General features: G+C 42.7%; 2 protein-coding genes across 5 annotated transcripts in view; one reads left to right on the top strand and one right to left on the bottom strand.

Annotated features, from left to right (window-relative positions):
- Positions 1-20,376, top strand: part of dzip1l (DAZ interacting zinc finger protein 1-like) — a 1,064,069-nt gene that overhangs the window by 162,696 nt on the left and 880,997 nt on the right. The gene's annotated exons all lie outside the window — the stretch shown is intronic.
- The window catches only part of pkn2b (protein kinase N2b), a 57,257-nt gene that overhangs the window by 24,435 nt on the left and 12,446 nt on the right, over positions 1-20,376 (bottom strand). The window contains exon 1 of one of the 2 annotated variants that reach the window (XM_046299967.1): positions 8,892-9,100. The exons of the other annotated variant lie outside the window; for it this stretch is intronic. Within the exon in view, the coding sequence (XP_046155923.1) occupies positions 8,892-8,936 (45 nt within the window). The 5' untranslated portion in view covers positions 8,937-9,100. Of the gene's footprint in view, positions 1-8,891; positions 9,101-20,376 lie in introns of those variants that run through there. 2 annotated transcript variants of the gene reach the window in all.

The raw sequence follows: 20,376 nt of genomic DNA, 5'->3' as shown, positions 1-20,376 counted from the left end.
TCTGCTTCAGACTCAAGAATGCCTGAACAAACCAAATGCTTTAATATTTATTTATTGTCAGAAGTAGAACTCACAATTGTTTTTTTGTGTTTTTTTTTTTAGCTGTAAACCCTTAGAAGTCATGAGCAAGAAATGATTTAAATGGTGCAAGGCAATATGTATTAAAACTGTTAGCCTAATGGCACATCACAGTTCATGTTGGGGTAGTTGTTGTCTTACAAGTTACAAGCAAGAAAGACGAGTCTATCTACAGGCTTTAACGCTGCCCTATGGCAGGTCACAATGTTGCCATGGTGCTAAAAACACACTGAGGGGGAGCTGGTCGCAGGAATGCCCGTGTAGAGCTTTGCCAGGTGGCTGACTTTGGTATCGTTTTTTGGGGTGGCTCTTCCACCAGTCCAGTGGATTGGTTTCACTGTCAGCATCAGGAGACTGGAGGTAAAAGTTGAGTTCCTTCTCTACCAGATGGATTTCATTAAGACCTGTGATGGTGGAACAAGGCTTTTTGAAGGAAAAAAAAACTGCTGTGACTTTCTCTTTTTTAGCTGTCGGTTGTGGTGAAGCTATAGCCATGGAAACCCAAGCCCAGCACAGGGAGACGTGTACCTCATTGACCATCTGAGACAGCTCTTGCTTTTATAGGTGTCCCACCTTCTCCTCTTTGATGTAATGTGTTTTTAAACTGAGGGTCGACCAACGAGGCTGTGTCTCATTCAGATAGTCCATGACAAAATCATTTTTTGATGGTTTTGATGGTTGAACTCTGTTTCGCCATCATTAAGGGTTCATGACCTCTTGTAGATTTGGATGATGCTTGAGGGGCGTTAATCAATACAGTGGCGTAAACTAACTTTCTTTCCATTTTTACTTCTTCAGACGGTGAAAAAGGATTGTCGTATTACCAGACTTGGTAGCCATCTTGTCTCACGGCACAATTTGCACCGAACGTTGCTCTGCTCTTCGTTAGATCTCAAAAAGCCAAACCACTTCCAAAAACTGAAACAGTTGAAACATTTTAATCAATCATTTCTTGGTTGGAAGCTGCTCCTTCCCCATGGCTATCACTGCCACTGTTTGCGCCTATGTCACTATTAACCATTTTTTCGTGGTTAATAGTGGCAACTCCATCACTCGAGGTGCTAAGTGGTTTTTAGTGGGCGTATACCTCTCCTCGTGCATATTGTCACTTCTCTGCATGTTCCTGCTGCTTCACAGAGGTAAAATGGACCGCTGTACCCAATTATTCTATATCGACATTATCGAAAATGTATCTAAATGTTTTTAAATCTCAATAATTATTGATTTATCGCCCAGCCTTATCGACGACAGTGAGAAAGCCTATAGGCAGAAGGTCAGTGACCTGGCAGTGTGGTGCCAGGACAATACTCTCCCTCAACGTCAGCTAGAGCTGATGGTGGACTACAGGAAACAGAGGGCCGAGCCACGCGCCCATCCACGTTGACGGGACTGTAGTGTGGGTTGAGTGGGTTGAGACCTTCAAGTTCCTGTGTCCACATCACTAAGGAATAAACATGGTCCACACACACACCAACACAGTCGTGAAGAAGGCACAACACATATCACATATGGTGCTGCTACGGTTTATTGTATCCTGTTGCCTAGTTGACGTTATCCCTGGTTGATGCTCATTTATAAAACCCTCTTAGGCCTCACTCCCCCCTATCTGAGATATCTACTGCAGCCCTCATCCTCCACATACAACACCCGTTCTCTGCCAGTCACCTTCTGTTAAAGGTCCCCAAAGCACACACATCCCTGAGTCGCTCGTCTTTTCAGTTCGCTGCAGCTAGCGACTGGAACGAGCTGCAAGCTCCAACTGACCTTCTATGACATGTGATCGTCACCACGTCATCACTCAAACTGAACAGTTTTATCTCAATCTCTTAATTCAAAGACTCAATCGTGGACACTCTTACTGACAGTTGTGACTGCTTTGCGTGATGTATTGTTGTCTCTACCTTCTTGCTCTTTGTGCTGTTGTCTGTACCCAATAATGTTTGTACCCTGTTTTGTTCTGCTACCACGTTGTGTTGCTACCATGTTGTTGTCAAGTTGTGCTGCTGCCATGTTGTCACATGTTGCTACCATGCTATGATGTCATCTTAGGTCTCTTTATGTAGTGTTGTCCCTCTTGCCGTGATGTGTGTTTTGTCCTATATATTTAATCCCCCCCAGGAGCTCTTTTGGTAGGCTGTCATTATAAATAAGAATTTGTTCTGACTTGCTTAGTTAAATAAAATCTAGCCAAGTTATCGTTACTCATTGCATCTAGCCAAGTTATCGTTACTCATTGCATCTAGCCAAGTTATCGTTACTCATTGCATCTAGCCAAGTTATCGTTACTCATTGCATCTAGCCAAGTTATCGTTACTCATTGCATCTAGCCAAGTTATCGTTACTCATTGCATCTAGCCAAGTTATCGTTACTCATTGTATATAGCCAAGTTATCGTTACTCATTGTGTGGTTATTCCTTGCGTTATTAGTTTTTATATTTCTCTCTGCATTGTTGGGTCCAGAAGTCAGAATGTATATGTATGTTTTGACACGGGTTGTTTACGAAGCATGTGACAAGTAACATTTGAGTCTCGTTGGTCTGTAATCTGGCACTACAGTTACTTGGCAGGCCATCGTCGGCGGCTCTGTGACCGTTATGTAACGGACTAAAGGGAGAGACGCTGATCTGTGGCTGGTCAGCTGGTCAACACTCAGTGGTGCTGCTAGTCTACTGTTACCTCAAAATGGCACCCTATTTCCTATATGGTGCACTTCTTTTGACCAGGGCTCTATAGGCTCTCGTCAGATGTAGTGCACTATAAAGGAAATAGGGTGCCATTTGGAACACAGATTATACACTGACCAAACACACTAGGCCTTACCAGCTGACCTTAACAAAAGTCCTCTGGCTTGCTGGTCAAACAATGACAGGGAATGCGGAGGAAAACACGTCGCTGCAACAGGACAGACAGAGAGGGCCTCCCCCCACAGACCAAGTACACTGTTGTAGGTTACATAGCCTGCTACACTGTTCACATCAGTACAGTAAAGTAGAGTATAGCCCAGTCCAGTAAAGTAAAGTAGAGTATAGCCCAGTCCAGTAAAGTAAAGTAGAGTATAGCCCAGTCCAGTAAAGTAAAGTAGAGTATAGCCCAGTCCAGTAAAGTAAAGTAGAGTATAGCCCAGTCCAGTAAAGTAAAGTAGAGTATAGCCCAGTCCAGTAAAGTAAAGTAGAGTATAGCCCAGTCCAGTAAAGTAAAGTAGAGTATAGCCCAGTCCAGTAAAGTAAGCCCAGTCCAGTAGAGTATAGCCCAGTCCAGTAAAGTAGAGTAGAGTATAGCCCAGTCCAGTAAAGTAGAGTAGAGTATAGCCCAGTCCAGTAAAGTAGAGTAGAGTATAGCCCAGTAGAGTAGAGTATAGCCCAGTAAAGTAGAGTAGAGTATAGCCCATTACAGTAAAGTAGAGTATAGCCCAGTCCAGTAAAGTAGAGTATAGCCCAGTCCAGTAAAGTAGAGTAGAGTATAGCCCAGTCCAGTAAAGTATAGCCGTCCAGTAAAGTAGAGTATAGCCCAGTACAGTAAAGTAGAGTATAGTCCAGTACAGTAAAGTAGAGTATAGTCCAGTACAGTAAAGTATAGTCCAGTACAGTAAAGTAAAGTATAGTACAGTAGAGTATAGTCCAGTAAAGTAGAGTATAGTCCAGTACAGTAGAGTATAGTCCAGTACAGTAGAGTATAGTCCAGTAAAGTAGAGTATAGTCCAGTAAAGTAGAGTATAGTCCAGTCCAGTAAAGTAGATTATAGTACAGTAAAGTAGAGTATAGTCCAGTAAAGTAGAGTATAGTCCAGTAAAGTAGAGTATAGTCCAGTAAAGTAGAGTATAGTCCAGTAAAGTATAGTCCAGTCCAGTACAGTAGAGTATAGTTCAGTACAGTAGAGTATAGTTCAGTACAGTAGAGTATAGTACAGTACAGTAGAGTATAGTCCAGTACAGTAGAGTATAGTCCAGTACAGTAGAGTATAGTCCAGTACACTAGAGCATTAGCGGTACGTGGGAAAAATCACTGGGGAACCCAAGCTCGCTCAGTTGAGCTCAACGAAGATTGGCAAGTTATTTATTTATTTTTGTAAATACATTTTTTGCCAAGGGAGGCCAGATGCTTGCTGGCTTCCCTTACCTTCAATGCTACAGGCGGCAACAATGTCATACCCTTTTTGACCAGACAGCATAAGATAGATGGGCTACACAGAGAGACAGAGGGGCGCTTAATGAATGACTAACCATCTGAATTCATTAGCAATACAAGACCATCGTCTGACCATCTCTTAATGAGAGGTCTGGTTAGCAGATATCACTGAATTTGTTCAGGAAATGTGTCATTCTAATGCAAGAACCGACACATTGTGTCATTCTAATGCATGAACCGACACATTGTGTCATTCTAATGCTTGCACCGACACATTGTGTCATTCTAATGCTTGCACCGACACATTGTGTCATTCTAATGCTTGCACCGACACATTGTGTCATTCTAATGCTTGCACCGACACATTGTGTCATTCTAATGCTTGCTCGGATGCTTTCTCCTGTGAGATTACATTCAGCCTCTAGAGAATTGAAGAAAAAATATTAAAACACAAAAAAAAGAGACGAAAGATAAAATTATGGTTTTTCAATTTTTTTGTCTTGGTCTATTTTTTGGGGAGGCCTGGCATCCATGGATACATCACTGCACACTAGATTGATCATTACGAAGTTCTCATAAAGTAGAACAAATGTTCTTATACCAACATGACAGGTTTTATTAAGATGATAAACATTGTCAGTTGCGTCGTCAACTCCGCTATAAATCATAACTTAATATATACATTTTTTTAAAGACAAAAAACATTTATTCAAAAAGGAACAAGTCACCTACACAGTTATAAAACACATCTTCAAAATATTATATTTATATAAAATACATCTGTGAATGACCCGTCCTAAAGGCTAATCGTAGGAATATTTTAATGAAGAAATAACAAAAACATGCTGTCGACGAACACCAGGGCCGGCTGGTTATGGCTAAAAGGGATCAGATTAACGTCAGATTTGACTTTTCGTAGCAGGTTAGGATCACTAAAGTAGCCGGTTGGGAGACTTAAGTTGAGGTTAGGAATTTTTTTAAGCTAAAATGCAAACAATTTCTACTTTTGACGTTAATTTGACAGAAGCTGGATCCCTTCTAGACATTACCGGGTCATCTCGTCCCTCTCCCAATTCTTAATCATTAATTCTGTCTTTTAGGGAAAGGGGGATACCTAATCAGTTGTACAACTGAATGCCTTCAACTGAAACACATTGTCGTCCGCGCCCGGGGAACAGTGGGTACAGTGGGTTAACTGCCTTGCGAAGGGGCAGAACGACAGATTTTTACCTTGTCAGGTCGGGGATACGATCCTTTCAGCTACTGGCTCAACGCTCTAACCCCTAGACTAACTGCCGCCACAGCAGGAGGAAGAGGACACTCTTCACAGCCACAAAAATGAATAAATTATAAAACTGATGTTGGACAATCAAATTTGATATGTAACTACATTTTTACAAGGCTGATTCATTGAGAGAAAGCTAATTCTGCTCCTGTGAAATGAAGCCGATGGCATCCATTTTATGAAAGCACTTGTTTCCAAAACTCACAGTTCTACTGGATGAGCTTAAAAGAAAAGAAGATTTAACTTCCTGACTGATGTCTTGGGATGTTGCTTCAATATATTCATATCATTTGCCTTTCTCATGATGCCATCTATTTTGTGAAGTGCACCAATCCTTGCTGCAGCAAAGCACCCCCACAACATGATGCTGCCACCCCCGTGCTTCACGGTTGGGATGGTGTTCTTCGGCTTGCAAGCCTCCCCCTTTTTCCTCCAAACATAACGATGGTCATTATGGCCAAACAGTTCTATTTCTTGTTTCATCAGACCAGAGGACATTTCTCCAAAAAGCACAATCTTTGTCCCCATGTGCAGTTGAAAACCTTTGTCTTTTTTAAGGCGGTTTTGGAGCAGTGGCTTCTTCCTTGCTGAGCAGCCTTTCAGGTTATGTCGATATAGGACCCGTTTTACTATGGAAATAAATACTTTTGTACCCGTTTCCTCCAGCATCTTCACAAGATCCATTGCTGTTGTTCTGGGATTAATTTGCAGTTTCTAGGAGACAGAATGTGTCTCTCTAGGAGACAAAATGCGTCTCCTTCCTGAGTGTCAGGCCAAGTATGATGGCTGTATGGTCCCATGGTGTTTATACTTGTGTACTATTGTTTGTACAGATGAACGTGGTACCCTCAGGCATTTGGAAAGTGTTTCATAGGATGAACCAGACTTGTGGAGGTATACCATTTTTTTCCCCCCTGAGGCCTTGGCTGATTTCTTTTGATTTTCTCATGTCAAGCAAAGAGGCACTGAGTTTGAAGGTATGCCTTGCAATACATACACAGGTACACATCCAATTGACTCAAATGATGTCAATTAGCATCTCAGAAGCTTCTAAAGCCATGACATCATTTTCTGGAATTTTCCAAGCTGTTTAAAGGCACAGTCAACTTAGTGTATGTAAACTTCTGACCCACTGGAATTGTGATACAGTGAATTATAAGTGAAATAATCTGACAGTAAACAACTGTTGGAAAAATGACTTGTGCCATGCACAAAGTAGATGTCCTAACAGACTTTCCAAAACTATAGTTTGTTAACAAGAAATTTGTGGAATGGTTGAAAAACGAGTTTTAAATGACTCCAACCTAAGTGCATGTAAACTTCCGACTTCAACTGTACGTAGCTTATTGATTACAACTATATGTCCTAATATAGGTAGTTGGCAGCCTATATCAGTGATTAACATTGTAACTCTCTGATATGAATGGTTGGCAACGTTGATTCGTTTCTAAGTGCTACTGAATAAGTTCAACTGAAATGCATGTGATACACATAATTACTCAATCAATCCATTCCAAATCCTTATACATGACACGGGGGGGGGGGGGGTGTATGTTGATCTGGCCTAGGACAGCAGCACAACTGCTAGGACTGGGCCTGACAAGCACAATCACTTGCCCTCTAATTTACATGCATTTGAGGAGGAACTTGGCCTGCTCAGAGTGAGCGGCTGCTGTCGGGAAACTACAAACTGTCCAGCTCAGTAGCATCAGCCTCATTACTTTGACCTCGAGAAAGAGTGATCTGGAGGCCGTCTTTACTCTCGTTTTGGGGAAATAATCCTCTCTCTCGGCAGGCACACTGGAAAAGGGGATAATCAACACAATCTTCACCAAACAGTAACACACCCAACACTAATTTCCAAGCAGCTTGAGGATTTAATATGAAGTATATTAGCCTTTGATGTTGGAGCACATCGCCTGGTATTTCCGCCAATTAATAAAAAGCCTTATTTTGAAATGGATTTTTGTTGTCGTTGACGATTTGGGTCAGCAACCATTTTATTTAACAGCTTCTCTTTTCTATTTGAAAGCAGGAAACCCTGATTCATATCCAGAACTACATGTGTGTGTGTGTAGTACAGAGCAGGAAACCCTGATTCATATCCAGAACTACATGTGTGTGTGTGTGTGTGTGTGTGTGTAGTACAGAGCAGGAAACCCTGATTCATATCCAGAACTACATGTGTGTGTGTGTAGTACAGAGCAGGAAACCCTGATTCATATCCAGAACTACAGTACAGAGCAGGAAACCCTGATTCATATCCAGAACTACATGTGTGTGTGTGTAGTACAGAGCAGGAAACCCTGATTCATATCCAGAACTACGTGTGTGTGTGTGTGTGTGTGTGTAGTACAGAGCAGGAAACCCTGATTCATATCCAGAACTACATGTGTGTGTGTGTAGTACAGAGCAGGAAACCCTGATTCATATCCAGAACTACATGTGTGTGTGTGTGTAGTACAAAGCAGGAAACCCTGATTCATATCCAGAACTACATGTGTGTGTGTGTGTGTGTGTAGTACAAAGCAGGAAACCCTGATTCATATCCAGAACTACATGTGTGTGTGTGTGTAGTACAAAGCAGGAAACCCTGATTCATATCCAGAACTACATGTGTGTGTGTGTGTGTGTAGTACAGAGCAGGAAACCCTGATTCATATCCAGAATTACGTGTGTGTGTGTGTGTGTGTGTAGTACAGAGCAGGGAATCATGATTACATTGTGTTACCGTGTGTAAATCCACTTCGCTCACCGTAGTTCAATAACCAAAATATATATTTTTTTCTAAAGTCATAGCTGACATCTTTGAATCTTGAGCAGATATTTATTGGAAAACGTAGTCAAACTGAAGGAGATTTGACAGAAATTCTGTTAATAAACGTTGAATCTGCACAGTTCTAGTAAATGTGTTTTTGTAAAAATATTCTATGTAAATTGTTAAACGTGCATAGAGTTTAATGGTTTGTTAAACTTTGAAATCAATAGTTCTCGTTTGGGAAACATTTTAAGTGAAAAATCAGAGTCTCAACGCAATTGCATTACTGTGGAATTGCCGTACTGGATTGTGGATTTCTTCACCATTTACAAATATAAAGTATCAACTTCAACTGAGTTGTAGACAAGCATGTTTAAATGATCTAACGATGTGGCTATACTGCATAGACAAAGCAGGCCATTGTGTTATCTGACCTTGTTTAGCTAGTTCATCCTGAGCTATAAACCAATTTGTAAGTCGCTCTGGATAAGAGCGTCTGCAAATGACTTAAATGTAAATGTAAACTCATACAGAATGCTGACTCCCATAATTAGTATAGAGAAGAACTTAACATTCACTATGATGAATGTAATGAAGGAGACAACTACAAAACAACTCCTACAGGGATGAACAGGTATTCCTTACCATGTCCATGTCATCCAGCACAGAGACATGAACCGATCCAAGCATTTTCCAATGTAGTGTACAAGCTTTCCCCCTCTCTGTTTCTGTGGTTTGAAACAAGTTCACAACAAACTGGAGAGGTAGTATAATCCACTGCTATGAAGCACCACGGCCACGTTGGTTGGTACGTCGTATAGGAGTCTGCAGTCACTCAGCTTGGTTTAGTTATGGTGTTTCGTTTTCACAGCCTGCTCCTTGCGGCATCAGAATAGCTGATAAGCAGTTTGGAGAGGACTGAGGAGGACAAATCCCGCTAAGCTGTTACAGTGGATAAAACCCCAGTGATGCAAGCAGACAAGTTAAGTATAGTTTACACCCTGGGGTTGGGTAGCAGGGTGTTTACACCCTGGGGTTGGGTAGCAGGGTGTTTACACCCTGGGGTTGGGTAGCAGGGTGTTAAAGTAACGCGGTTCCCAAAGCCACAGACGTGTTAAGTATCATTTACATCCTGGGGTTGGGTAGCAGGGTGTTAACACCCTGGGGTTGGGTAGCAGGGTGTTAACACCCTGGGGTTGGGTAGCAGGGTGTTAACACCCTGGGGTTCCCAAAGCCAGGGTGTTAAGTATCATTTCCCAAAGCATCCTGGGGTTGGGTATCATGTTAACACCCTGGGGTTGGGTAGCAGGGTGTTAACACCCTGGGGTTGGGTAGCAGGGTGTTAACACCCTGGGGTTGGGAGCAGGGTGTTAAAGTAACGCGGTTCCCAAAGCCACAGACGTGTTAAGTATCATTTACATCCTGGGGTTGGGAGCAGGGTGTTAACACCCTGGGGTTGGGTAGGGTGTTAACACCCTGGGGTTCCCAAAGCAACAGATGTGTTATTCTTCTGTCTTCTCATCCACAAAGCCACAGACCATGAGAAATAACCCTCCATCCAACCTTACATCCTGGGGTTGGGTAGCAGGGTGTTAACACCCTGGGGTTGGGAAGCAGGGTGTTAAAGACAGACAGACCCAAAGCAACAGATGTGTTATTCTTCTGTCTTCTCATCCACATTTCAACCCAACACCGCCAGAGAAATAACAGACCAGACAGACATCCATCAGACAGACAGACTTGACAGACAGACAGACAGACAGACAGACAGACAGACAGACAGACAGACAGACAGACAGACAGACAGACAGACAGACAGACAGACAGACAGACAGACAGACAGACAGACAGACAGACAGACAGACAGACAGACAGACAGACAGACAGACAGACAGACAGACAGACAGACAGACAGACACAGACAGACAGACAGACAGACAGACAGACAGACAGACAGACAGACAGACAGACAGACAGACAGACAGACAGACAGACAGACAGACAGACAGACAGACAGACAGACAGACAGACAGACAGACAGACAGACAGACAGACAGACAGACAGACAGACAGACAGACAGACAGACAGACAGACAGACAGACAGACAGACAGACAGACAGACAGACAGACAGACAGACAGACAGACAGACAGACAGACAGACAGACAGACAGACAGACAGACAGACAGACAGACAGACAGACAGACAGACAGACAGACAGACAGACAGACAGACAGACAGACAGACAGACAGACAGACAGACAGACAGACAGACAGACAGACAGACAGACAGACAGACAGACAGACAGACAGACAGACAGACAGACAGACAGACAGACAGACAGACAGACAGACAGACAGACAGACAGACAGACAGACAGACAGACAGACAGACAGACAGACAGACAGACAGACAGACAGACAGACAGACAGACAGACAGACAGACAGACAGACAGACAGACAGACAGACAGACAGACAGACAGACAGACAGACAGACAGACAGACAGACAGACAGACAGACAGACAGACAGACAGACAGACAGACAGACAGACAGACAGACAGACAGACAGACAGACAGACAGACAGACAGACAGACAGACAGACAGACAGACAGACAGACAGACAGACAGACAGACAGACAGACAGACAGACAGACAGACAGACAGACAGACAGACAGACAGACAGACAGACAGACAGACAGACAGACAGACAGACAGACAGACAGACAGACAGACAGACAGACAGACAGACAGACAGACAGACAGACAGACAGACAGACAGACAGACAGACAGACAGACAGACAGACAGACAGACAGACAGACAGACAGACAGACAGACAGACAGACAGACAGACAGACAGACAGACAGACAGACAGACAGACAGACAGACAGACAGACAGACAGACAGACAGACAGACAGACAGACAGACAGACAGACAGACAGACAGACAGACAGACAGACAGACAGACAGACAGACAGACAGACAGACAGACAGACAGACAGACAGACAGACAGACAGACAGACAGACAGACAGACAGACAGACAGACAGACAGACAGACAGACAGACAGACAGACAGACAGACAGACAGACAGACAGACAGACAGACAGACAGACAGACAGACAGACAGACAGACAGACAGACAGACAGACAGACAGACAGACAGACAGACAGACAGACAGACTTCAATGGAACCGGAGGCGGTGACACAAACATAAAATAGCCGTCAAAACCGTAAAAAAAATAAAAATAGGCCTACATTCATCCTCATTTTTATTTATTAGCTTTATTTTCATGTAGACAAACTTGACCTAACAGTGGGAGTGTTTACTAATGATTATAAACCGTTGTTTTGCTAACTTAAGTCAGTCTACATCTCTTCCCAACTGCCGTCTGACGCTCCAGTAGCTCATCCGCTAGATGTGCGGGGCGTAGAAGCTCTTGCCTATAGGCTGTGTTTGATGTGTGGACTTTCTTTTATACAATAGTTTCATTGCTGACTAGTGAATAAACACATTGTTCTTGTTTTAAATAAAAGATGGGTCTGACTATTAAATAATTATTCAACAGCAGTCAACAAGGTTGTTCTGGCGCTGAGGTCCGACAATGAGCTAATGTGTCAAAATGGACAATCCAACAGGGGATATAGGTTATAATTTAACACAGATTATTATCTTAAATGTTCTTAATTTATATAGAGTCACTGTTAAATAGGCTCTTGACATGTTGCATGTATTTGTTCACATCTGAATGGATTGTCACAATTGCATCTTCACGTTCCCACATTGCTGCAGTGTCAGGAAAGGTGTGAGGAACGATGACAGGAGAGAGTTTAGCCTTTCCTCTCTTAACAACTGAACGAAACGTAGCCAAGCTCCTTTCATGGTTCATCCTAGCTATAGGATGAATAGTCTATATCCTAGCGTCCTCTCCTGCCAATTTGACCTCAGCAGAGTTGGTAACGTTATGCAAATTGTTCGAAAAAGTGCAATCAATCCATCTTTCGGAATTCCTCTCGAATCTGACATTTCTTACATTTGTATACTAGACTAATATTTAGAGGCAATAATACCCAAATGTTACTGATAATAACGAATTGTAACAGTCACAGATCTACTGTAACCTGTTGTACCGTAGCTGTCAACACAACAGTCACTAGGTCACCAAGGAAACAGCCTGGTAGTCCAGACTACAACACACACAGAACTCCGCCATTTAGCCTCAGAGCCTAAAAACACTAGAACCACCAACGGACCAATGACGTTTGATTTTTTAAAATAAGTAAGCCAACAAATATATATGTTTTAAAGCCTCACCTGCTTCTTCCCCGACTTTGCTGTAATGTTTGTATTTTACATGTCATTACAAATCAAAACATATTGAGCAATGAGTTTAGATTTCTTTTTACAATTTATTAAAAAAAAAACATTTTTTGCCAGGCTCTAACGCGCCTCTCTCCTCTGAATGAATGCCATGGCTACATGGATGAATGGACGAAAGAATGACATGGCTACATGGATGAATGGACGAAAGAATGACATGGCTACATGGATGAATGGACGAAAGAATGACATGGCTACATGGATGAATGGACGAAAGAATGACATGGCTACATGGATGAATGAATGAATGGCATGGCTACATGGATGAATGAATGGCATGGCTACATGGATGAATGAATGACATGGCTACATGGATGAATGAATGACATGGCTACAAGGATGAATGAATGACATGGCTACATGCATGAATGAACGAATGACATGGCTACATGCATGAATGAACGAATGACATGGCTACATGGATGAATGAACGAATGACATGGCTACATGGATGAACGAATGACATGGCTACATGGATGAATGAATGACATGGCTACAAGGATGAATGAATGACATGGCTACAAGGATGAATGAATGACATGGCTACATGGATGAATGAATGACATGGCTACATGGATGAATGAATGAATGGCATGGCTACATGGATGAATGAATGAATGGCATGGCTACATGGATGAATGAATGAATGGCATGGCTACATGGATGAATGAATGAATGACATGGCTACATGAATGAATGACATGGCTACATGGATGAATGAATGACATGGCTACATGGATGAATGAGCGATAGAAACTGATAATTGTGCACTTTACTTCGCAATCGAATTTAAATTAGGCTTAACTGAACCGCGTGTAAAAATCTGTCCTTGGTTGCATCATTCACTACCGAGTACTGAGCTCCAAACTGCCTCTGGAAGCAACGTCAGCACAAGAAATGTTCGTCAGGAACTTTATGAAATGGGTCTCCATGGCCGAGCAGCCGCACACAAGCCTAAGATCACTGTGAATCCCGCTTCACCATCTAGCAGCGTGACAGATGACTCTGGGTTTGGCAGATGCCATGAGAATGCTACCTGCCCGAATGAATTGTGCCAATTGTAAAGTTTAGTGGATGAGGAGGAATAATGGTCTGGGTCTGAATGGAAGCAAGTCCGGCAGCAATGTTCCAACATCTAGTGGAAAGCCTTCCCAGAAGAGTAGAGGCTGTTATAGCAGCAATGTTCCAACATCTAGTGGAAAGCCTTCCCAGAAGAGTAGAGGCTGTTATAGCAGCAATGTTCCAACATCTAGTGGAAAGCCTTCCCAGAAGAGTAGAGGCTGTTATAGCAGCAATGTTCCAACATCTAGTGGAAAGCCTTCCCAGAAGTGTAGAGGCTGTTATAGCAGCAATGTTCCAACATCTAGTGAAAAGCCTTCCCAGAAGAGTAGAGGCTGTTATAGCAGCAATGTTCCAACATCTAGTGGAAAGCCTTCCCAGAAGAGTAGAGGCTGTTATAGCAGCAATGTTCCAACATCTAGTGGAAAGCCTTCCCAGAAGAGTAGAGGCTGTTATAGCAGCAATGTTCCAACATCTAGTGGAAAGCCTTCCCAGAAGAGTAGAGGCTGTTATAGCAGCAATGTTCCAACATCTAGTGGAAAGCCTTCCCAGAAGAGTAGAGGCTGTTATAGCAGCAATGTTCCAACATCTAGTGGAAAGCCTTCCCAGAAGAGTAGAGGCTGTTATAGCAGCAATGTTCCAACATCTAGTGGAAAGCCTTCCCAGAAGAGTAGAGGCTGTTATAGCAGCAATGTTCCAACATCTAGTGGAAAGCCTTCCCAGAAGAGTAGAGGCTGTTATAGCAGCAATGTTCCAACATCTAGTGGAAAGCCTTCCCAGAAGAGTAGAGGCTGTTATAGCAGCAATGTTCCAACATCTAGTGGAAAGCCTTCCCAGAAGAGTAGAGGCTGTTATAGCAGCAATGTTCCAACATCTAGTGGAAAGCCTTCCCAGAAGAGTAGAGGCTGTTATAGCAGCAGTGTTCCAACATCTAGTGAAAAGCCTTCCCAGAAGAGTAGAGGCTGTTATAGCAGCAATGTTCCAACATCTAGTGGAAAGCCTTCCCAGAAGAGTAGAGGCTGTTATAGCAGCAATGTTCCAACATCTAGTGGAAAGCCTTCCCAGAAGAGGCTGTTATAGCAGCAATGTTCCAACATCTAGTGGAAAGCCTTCCCAGAAGAGGCTGTTATAGCAGCAATGTTCCAACATCTAGTGGAAAGCCTTCCCAGAAGAGTAGAGGCTGTTATAGCAGCAAAGGGGGGCCCATTATTTTAGAATGAGATGTTCAATTAGCAGGTGTCCAAATACAATACCGTTCAAAGGTTCTCATAACTTCAGTCATGTAGTGCATTTGGTCATTTTCACACATTTTAAAGCTTTACATTTGTGCCTATTTAACAGCGTTGGCGCTCATGTTTATAATAATTTGACTTTTGCGGGTTCATATTTTCCATTACTGGACTATCATTCACTGTAACTCTAATACTAATGAAAACATGCTGTGTGTTGCAGTAGGCCTTAAGAATAATGCAAAAAAAGTATCATTGACTCTATTCAAGTTGATGACGGAAGGGAAGCGAGCGATGCCAGTCAGCCTGCACATCGAAACTACACCTAAACTAATTTCACACATAATAAGAATCCGCCTAAAGACAGTCTGAGTGACAATATTATTAGTTGTCAAATTGTACACGAAGAGATGGGGCACAGCTTGGAATTGGCACAGGCGGGGAGAGGAGCAGAGTCACAAGCAGGTAAAACGGTTTTGATTTCTATATAGTATCAGAAAAAGCTGCAGTTTCTATGATACTTACCTTCGTCAAATAACTACATTCAACAGCTCGATTTCCAAATATATATTTTTCCAAGTATAACCACGCTGTCTGTGTTCAGCACATTAACACTCATGGCAGCATTGTGGTCCTGTGTAGCTCAGTTGGTAGAGCATGGCGCTTGTAACGCCAGGGTAGTGGGTTCGATCCCCGGGACCACCCATACGTAGAATGTATGCACACATGACTGTAAGTCGCTTTGGATAAAAGCGTCTGCTAAATGGCATATATTATTATTATTATTATTAGCATTGCTCAGGCTACTAAGCAAAGACTAGTAGTAACTAGTCTAACTTCCACAATGTAATAATAATAATAATAATAATAATAATAAAATAAATGCCATTTAGCAGACGCTTTTATCCAAAGCGACTTACAGTCATGTGTGAATACATTCTACGTATGGGTGGTCCCGGGGATCGAACCCACTACCCTGGCGTTACAAGCGCCATGCTCTACCAACTGAGCTACAGAAGGACCAATGTTTGTTTAGGGATGCACAATCTGTCGGTGAACATATCGGAAGATATTAGCTAAAAATGTCAACGTCGGTATCGGCCCGATGTCTAGTTTAAAGCCGATGTGAAGGCTGACGTGCCTACCTACAGGACGTAATGACGCCACGTAAAATGTAGCGCTACACGTGCAACACAGCATTCCTAACCTGGCCCACAATGTCTGCTGTGTGGATCGAGCGGTCAACAAGTCCCGCAGTCATTTGAAAGAGTAAGAACATTTCAGCGAGAAAACTCAAAAGACTAAATCCATTAACGCCAAGATAATTGAATTCATTGCCCTTGACAATGAACCGTTCTGTCGTGGGTGATGTTAGCTTTCGCCGACTGGTTGAGCACCGGTACACCAACGTTACCATGTGCGCTATTGTTCAGATGTTTCCCTACCGGAGTTACACGGTAATAGTGTCACTGCTATTATCTTCACGACATACTATGTTACACCGTTTGGGTCTTTGCTTGTCAAAAAAGATGTCAAATAACACTATTTTGACTCGTTAAATAAGCTTTTAATTTGGACACGTCAAATAACACAGTTCTATTATAGAATGTTGTGTGTTCTGAATTTGCACGTGAAAGCCAAGCGCCACCACTACTATCAGTAGCACCACCACTACTATCAGTAGCACCACCACTATCAGTAGCACCACCACTATCAGTAGCACCACCACTATCAGTAGCACCACCACTATCAGTAGCACCACCACTATCAGTAGCACCACCACTATCAGTAGCACCACCACTATCAGTAGCACCACCACTATCAGTAGCACCACCACTATCAGTAGCACCACCACTATCAGTAGCACCACCACTATCAGTAGCACCACCACTATCAGTAGCACCACCACTATCAGTAGCACCACCACTATCAGTAGCACCACCACTATCAGTAGCACCACCACTATCAGTAGCACCACCACTATCAGTAGCACCACCACTATCAGTAGCACTGTCAAAGCTGTACGAAACAAGTCTGCAAACAAGCAAACACCGGCCACGAACGATGAGTTTAAAAAAAAAACATTTTTAAAGCGTTGGTAATACAGCATTATTTGTTCGACCGCAAATTCTGGGGTAGCTAGCTTTAGCTTGGTTCCTAGCTAGCACTAATACAACCAGCCTGAAAACAACAACCAGTAGAAACTGCAGTCATTTCCTCTATTCTTAGCAATGATTTAGCAATCCTTGTCAGTAAATATTAGCTAGGTAGCCACTTGTTGTTCACCTATTGAAATTGAACCAGCTACTTAATCCTGTTTTCCAAAGCTAACGTTATAAGCAGCCAGCTAGCTTCATCTGGCTAGTGAAGCTCGACCTGACCAGGTTGTGTTGTGAAGCTAGCCACAATACGGATTAGGCACAATTGTGAAATTTGCAGCTTGCCTTCAAAATAAAAGTACCTCTTTGAAAAGTGATGCAGAAGGTTACAATTGGCGGAATGATGCCATATTTAGAGTAGATAAATGTTAAACAACGTTGGAATGTGAAGCAATGAAATGGGGTCAGTCTACTCACAGAACACAACTGTGAAGAGTTTACACAAATACTAGCCTTGTAGCTCTTATCACGGGACTCTTACTGTGTGAATCACCTCCCCAGTCACTCTATTATGTGTATTGACATTCATATTTCACTGTACAGCTTTACCTAACGATTGGGGATCAGTCTACTCAATACCTAATATATTTTTTCCCAACGTCCTCAGAGTTATCAGACTCCATAACATCCACACATTGTTTTTCCTCTGGGATAGTGTTCAATACACACAGGTTGACAATACATGTGGATCAATCAATGAGTACTGCAATAAGAGCTACGATGCTAATGTTCTCTGGGTGTCACTGTGTAGACTGATACCCCATGTCATTGATCAACAATCCATAGGTTAAGGCTGTACAGTGAAATTAGGATGCCCCCAATGCAACTCTAAAGTATAATACATCCAGTGTGATTTCAACAGATTTGTGTCAAATTAACAAATTCATGTCTTTGGTTGATTTTATATAAACAACATTCCAACCTCGTTTAGCATGATCTATTCAATTATGACATAATTCTACTATTTGTAATAATTTGCATCACTGTCAATGACATACTTTTATTTTGAAGGCTAACCGCAAAGTCCACTATTGTGGCTAATCCTTATTATGGCTAGCTTCACATAGATGGGTCCGACCACCGTTAATCAAATAAGAAGTTTTATAAAAATCAGGGTCATTTTAGATGACACCTAGCTATATAGTTAGCTAGCTAGCTTCTGAAAAAAATGTTGTTTTGCTATGTTTTAGGGGAAGAACATTTGTTTGCATCCATGAGCTAGCTAGCTTTTTAAAATTATTTTTAATGACCAGCACTGTAGATGCACGACACAACTTTACCAGCGTCATAGCATCCATATCGATGAATCGTTGTGACTTATGAAATACGAGTGATTAATGTAATCAATGTGTAATAACTACGTTTAAAATGTATGAACGCGTTACATTATTATGTGACGTGCAGTCATATTCCAATCCTGATTGGTCAACAAACCTATTTGACACATCAAAGTGTTATTTGACGTGCATCTTTGACACGCAAAGACCCAAACGGCGTTCCATAGAAACGGCCTTCCATAGAAACGGCCTTCCATAGAAATCCTGGTTGAGAATGAAACAACTGAACAAATGAACAACGAAACAGGACAGCAGGGAAGTGAAAGAAATAGGTTTTGATAATGTTTTATTGGTAATGGGGACATAAGTAAATACCAAAGAAATTACTTTTTGGTTTGTGCAACCTTAATTTAACTAGGCGAGTCAGATAAGAACAAATTCTTATTCACAATTACGGCCTACCCAAGCCAAACCCGGACGACGCTGGGCCAATTGTGAGCCACCCTATGGGACTCCCAATCACGGCCGGATGTGATACAGCCTGGATTCGAACCAGGGACTGTAGTGAAGCCTCTTGCACTGAGATGCAATGCCTTAGACCACTGAGTCCATGTGTATGTGTTAACTATTTTACTGTACTAGAATGCTTAAAAAGGCCACTCAAATGTGTAATATCGGTATCGGGTTGTTTGGCAAGGAAAATACTGGATATCGGTCAAAAATACCATGTGGGTGCATCACCAGTTTAGTCCTTTTAAAATGAAGTTTTAAATCCATCACAAATATACATTTATCTCTTGACCTAGTTGTTTTTCATCTTCATTATGTGTTGTTGTTGTTGGAAGTGTGCCATGGTCAGTTTAGCTCAGAAAATGTCACCCATGTCAATCTCCCGCCACACGAGGCTACATAGTTCTACTTAATGAGCCGTGCTACAGTGTTTTACTTCTATGACCCTCAGTTGATTTTGCAACGTGCTAATTTGCTGAAAGGGCCGGCGGCTTTAGTGTTAAGAGTTTCAGTTTAGAAAGATGAGTCAGACTCCGACAGAAGAATGTAGAAATGTAGTTTCAGGCTTTCCTCCAACATTGGAACCAACCTCCAGCAAAAAAATAAAGTGCTGGGCTGAAGGACAGGGTCTTAGCATAGCGAGAGAGAAGGCGACAGAGAGAGAGAGAAGGCGACAGACAGACAGAGAGAGAGAGAGAGAAGGCGAGAGAGAGAAGGCGAGAGAGAGAGAGAGAGAGAGAAGGCGAGAGAGAGAGAGAGAGAGAGAAGGCGAGAGAGAAGAGAGAGAGAGAGAGAAGAAAGAAAGAGAAAGAAGAGAGAAAAGGCGAAAGAAAGAGAAGAGAGAGAAGGCGAGAGAGAGAGAGAGAAGGCGAGAGCGAGAGCGAGAGAAAGAGAGAGAAGAGAGCGAGAAGAGAGAAGCGAGAGAGAGAGAGAGAGCGAGAGAAGCGAGAGAGAGAGAGAGAGAGAGAGAGAGAGAGAGAGAAGGCGAGAGAGAGCGAGAGAGAGAGCGAGAGAGCGAGAGAGAAGGCGAGAGAGGGCGAGAGAGAGAGAGAAGGCGAGAGAAAAGAGAGGCGAGAGAGAGAAAGGCGAGAAGAGAGAGAGGGAGAGAGAGAGAGAGAGGGAGAAAGAGAGAGAGAGAGAGAGAAGCGAGAGAAGAGAGAAGAGAAGCAAGAAGAGAGAGAGAGAAGCGAAGAGAGAAGAGAGAGAGAGAAGAGAGAGAGAGAGAGAGAGCGAAGAGAAGAGGGCGAAGAAGGAAGAGAGAGGAGAGAGCAAGAAGGGAGAGCGAGAGAGAGAGAGAGCGAGAGAGAGAGAAGAAGGCGGAAAGGAAGAGAAGCGAGAGAGAGAAGAAGGCGAGAAGAGAAGCGAGAGAGAGAAGAGAGAGAGAAGAAAGAAGCGAAGAGAGAAGGCGAAGAGCGAAGAGAGAAGGCGAGAGAGCGAAGAAAGAGAAAGCGAAGAGAGAAAGAAGAGCGAAGAAGAAAAGCGAGAGAAAGCGAGAAAAGCGAAAGAG

Source organism: Oncorhynchus gorbuscha, linkage group LG15 (genome assembly GCF_021184085.1).
Source record: "Oncorhynchus gorbuscha isolate QuinsamMale2020 ecotype Even-year linkage group LG15, OgorEven_v1.0, whole genome shotgun sequence".
NCBI lineage: Eukaryota > Metazoa > Chordata > Actinopteri > Salmoniformes > Salmonidae > Oncorhynchus > Oncorhynchus gorbuscha.
This window is presented reverse-complemented; position numbering and strand designations above follow the sequence as displayed.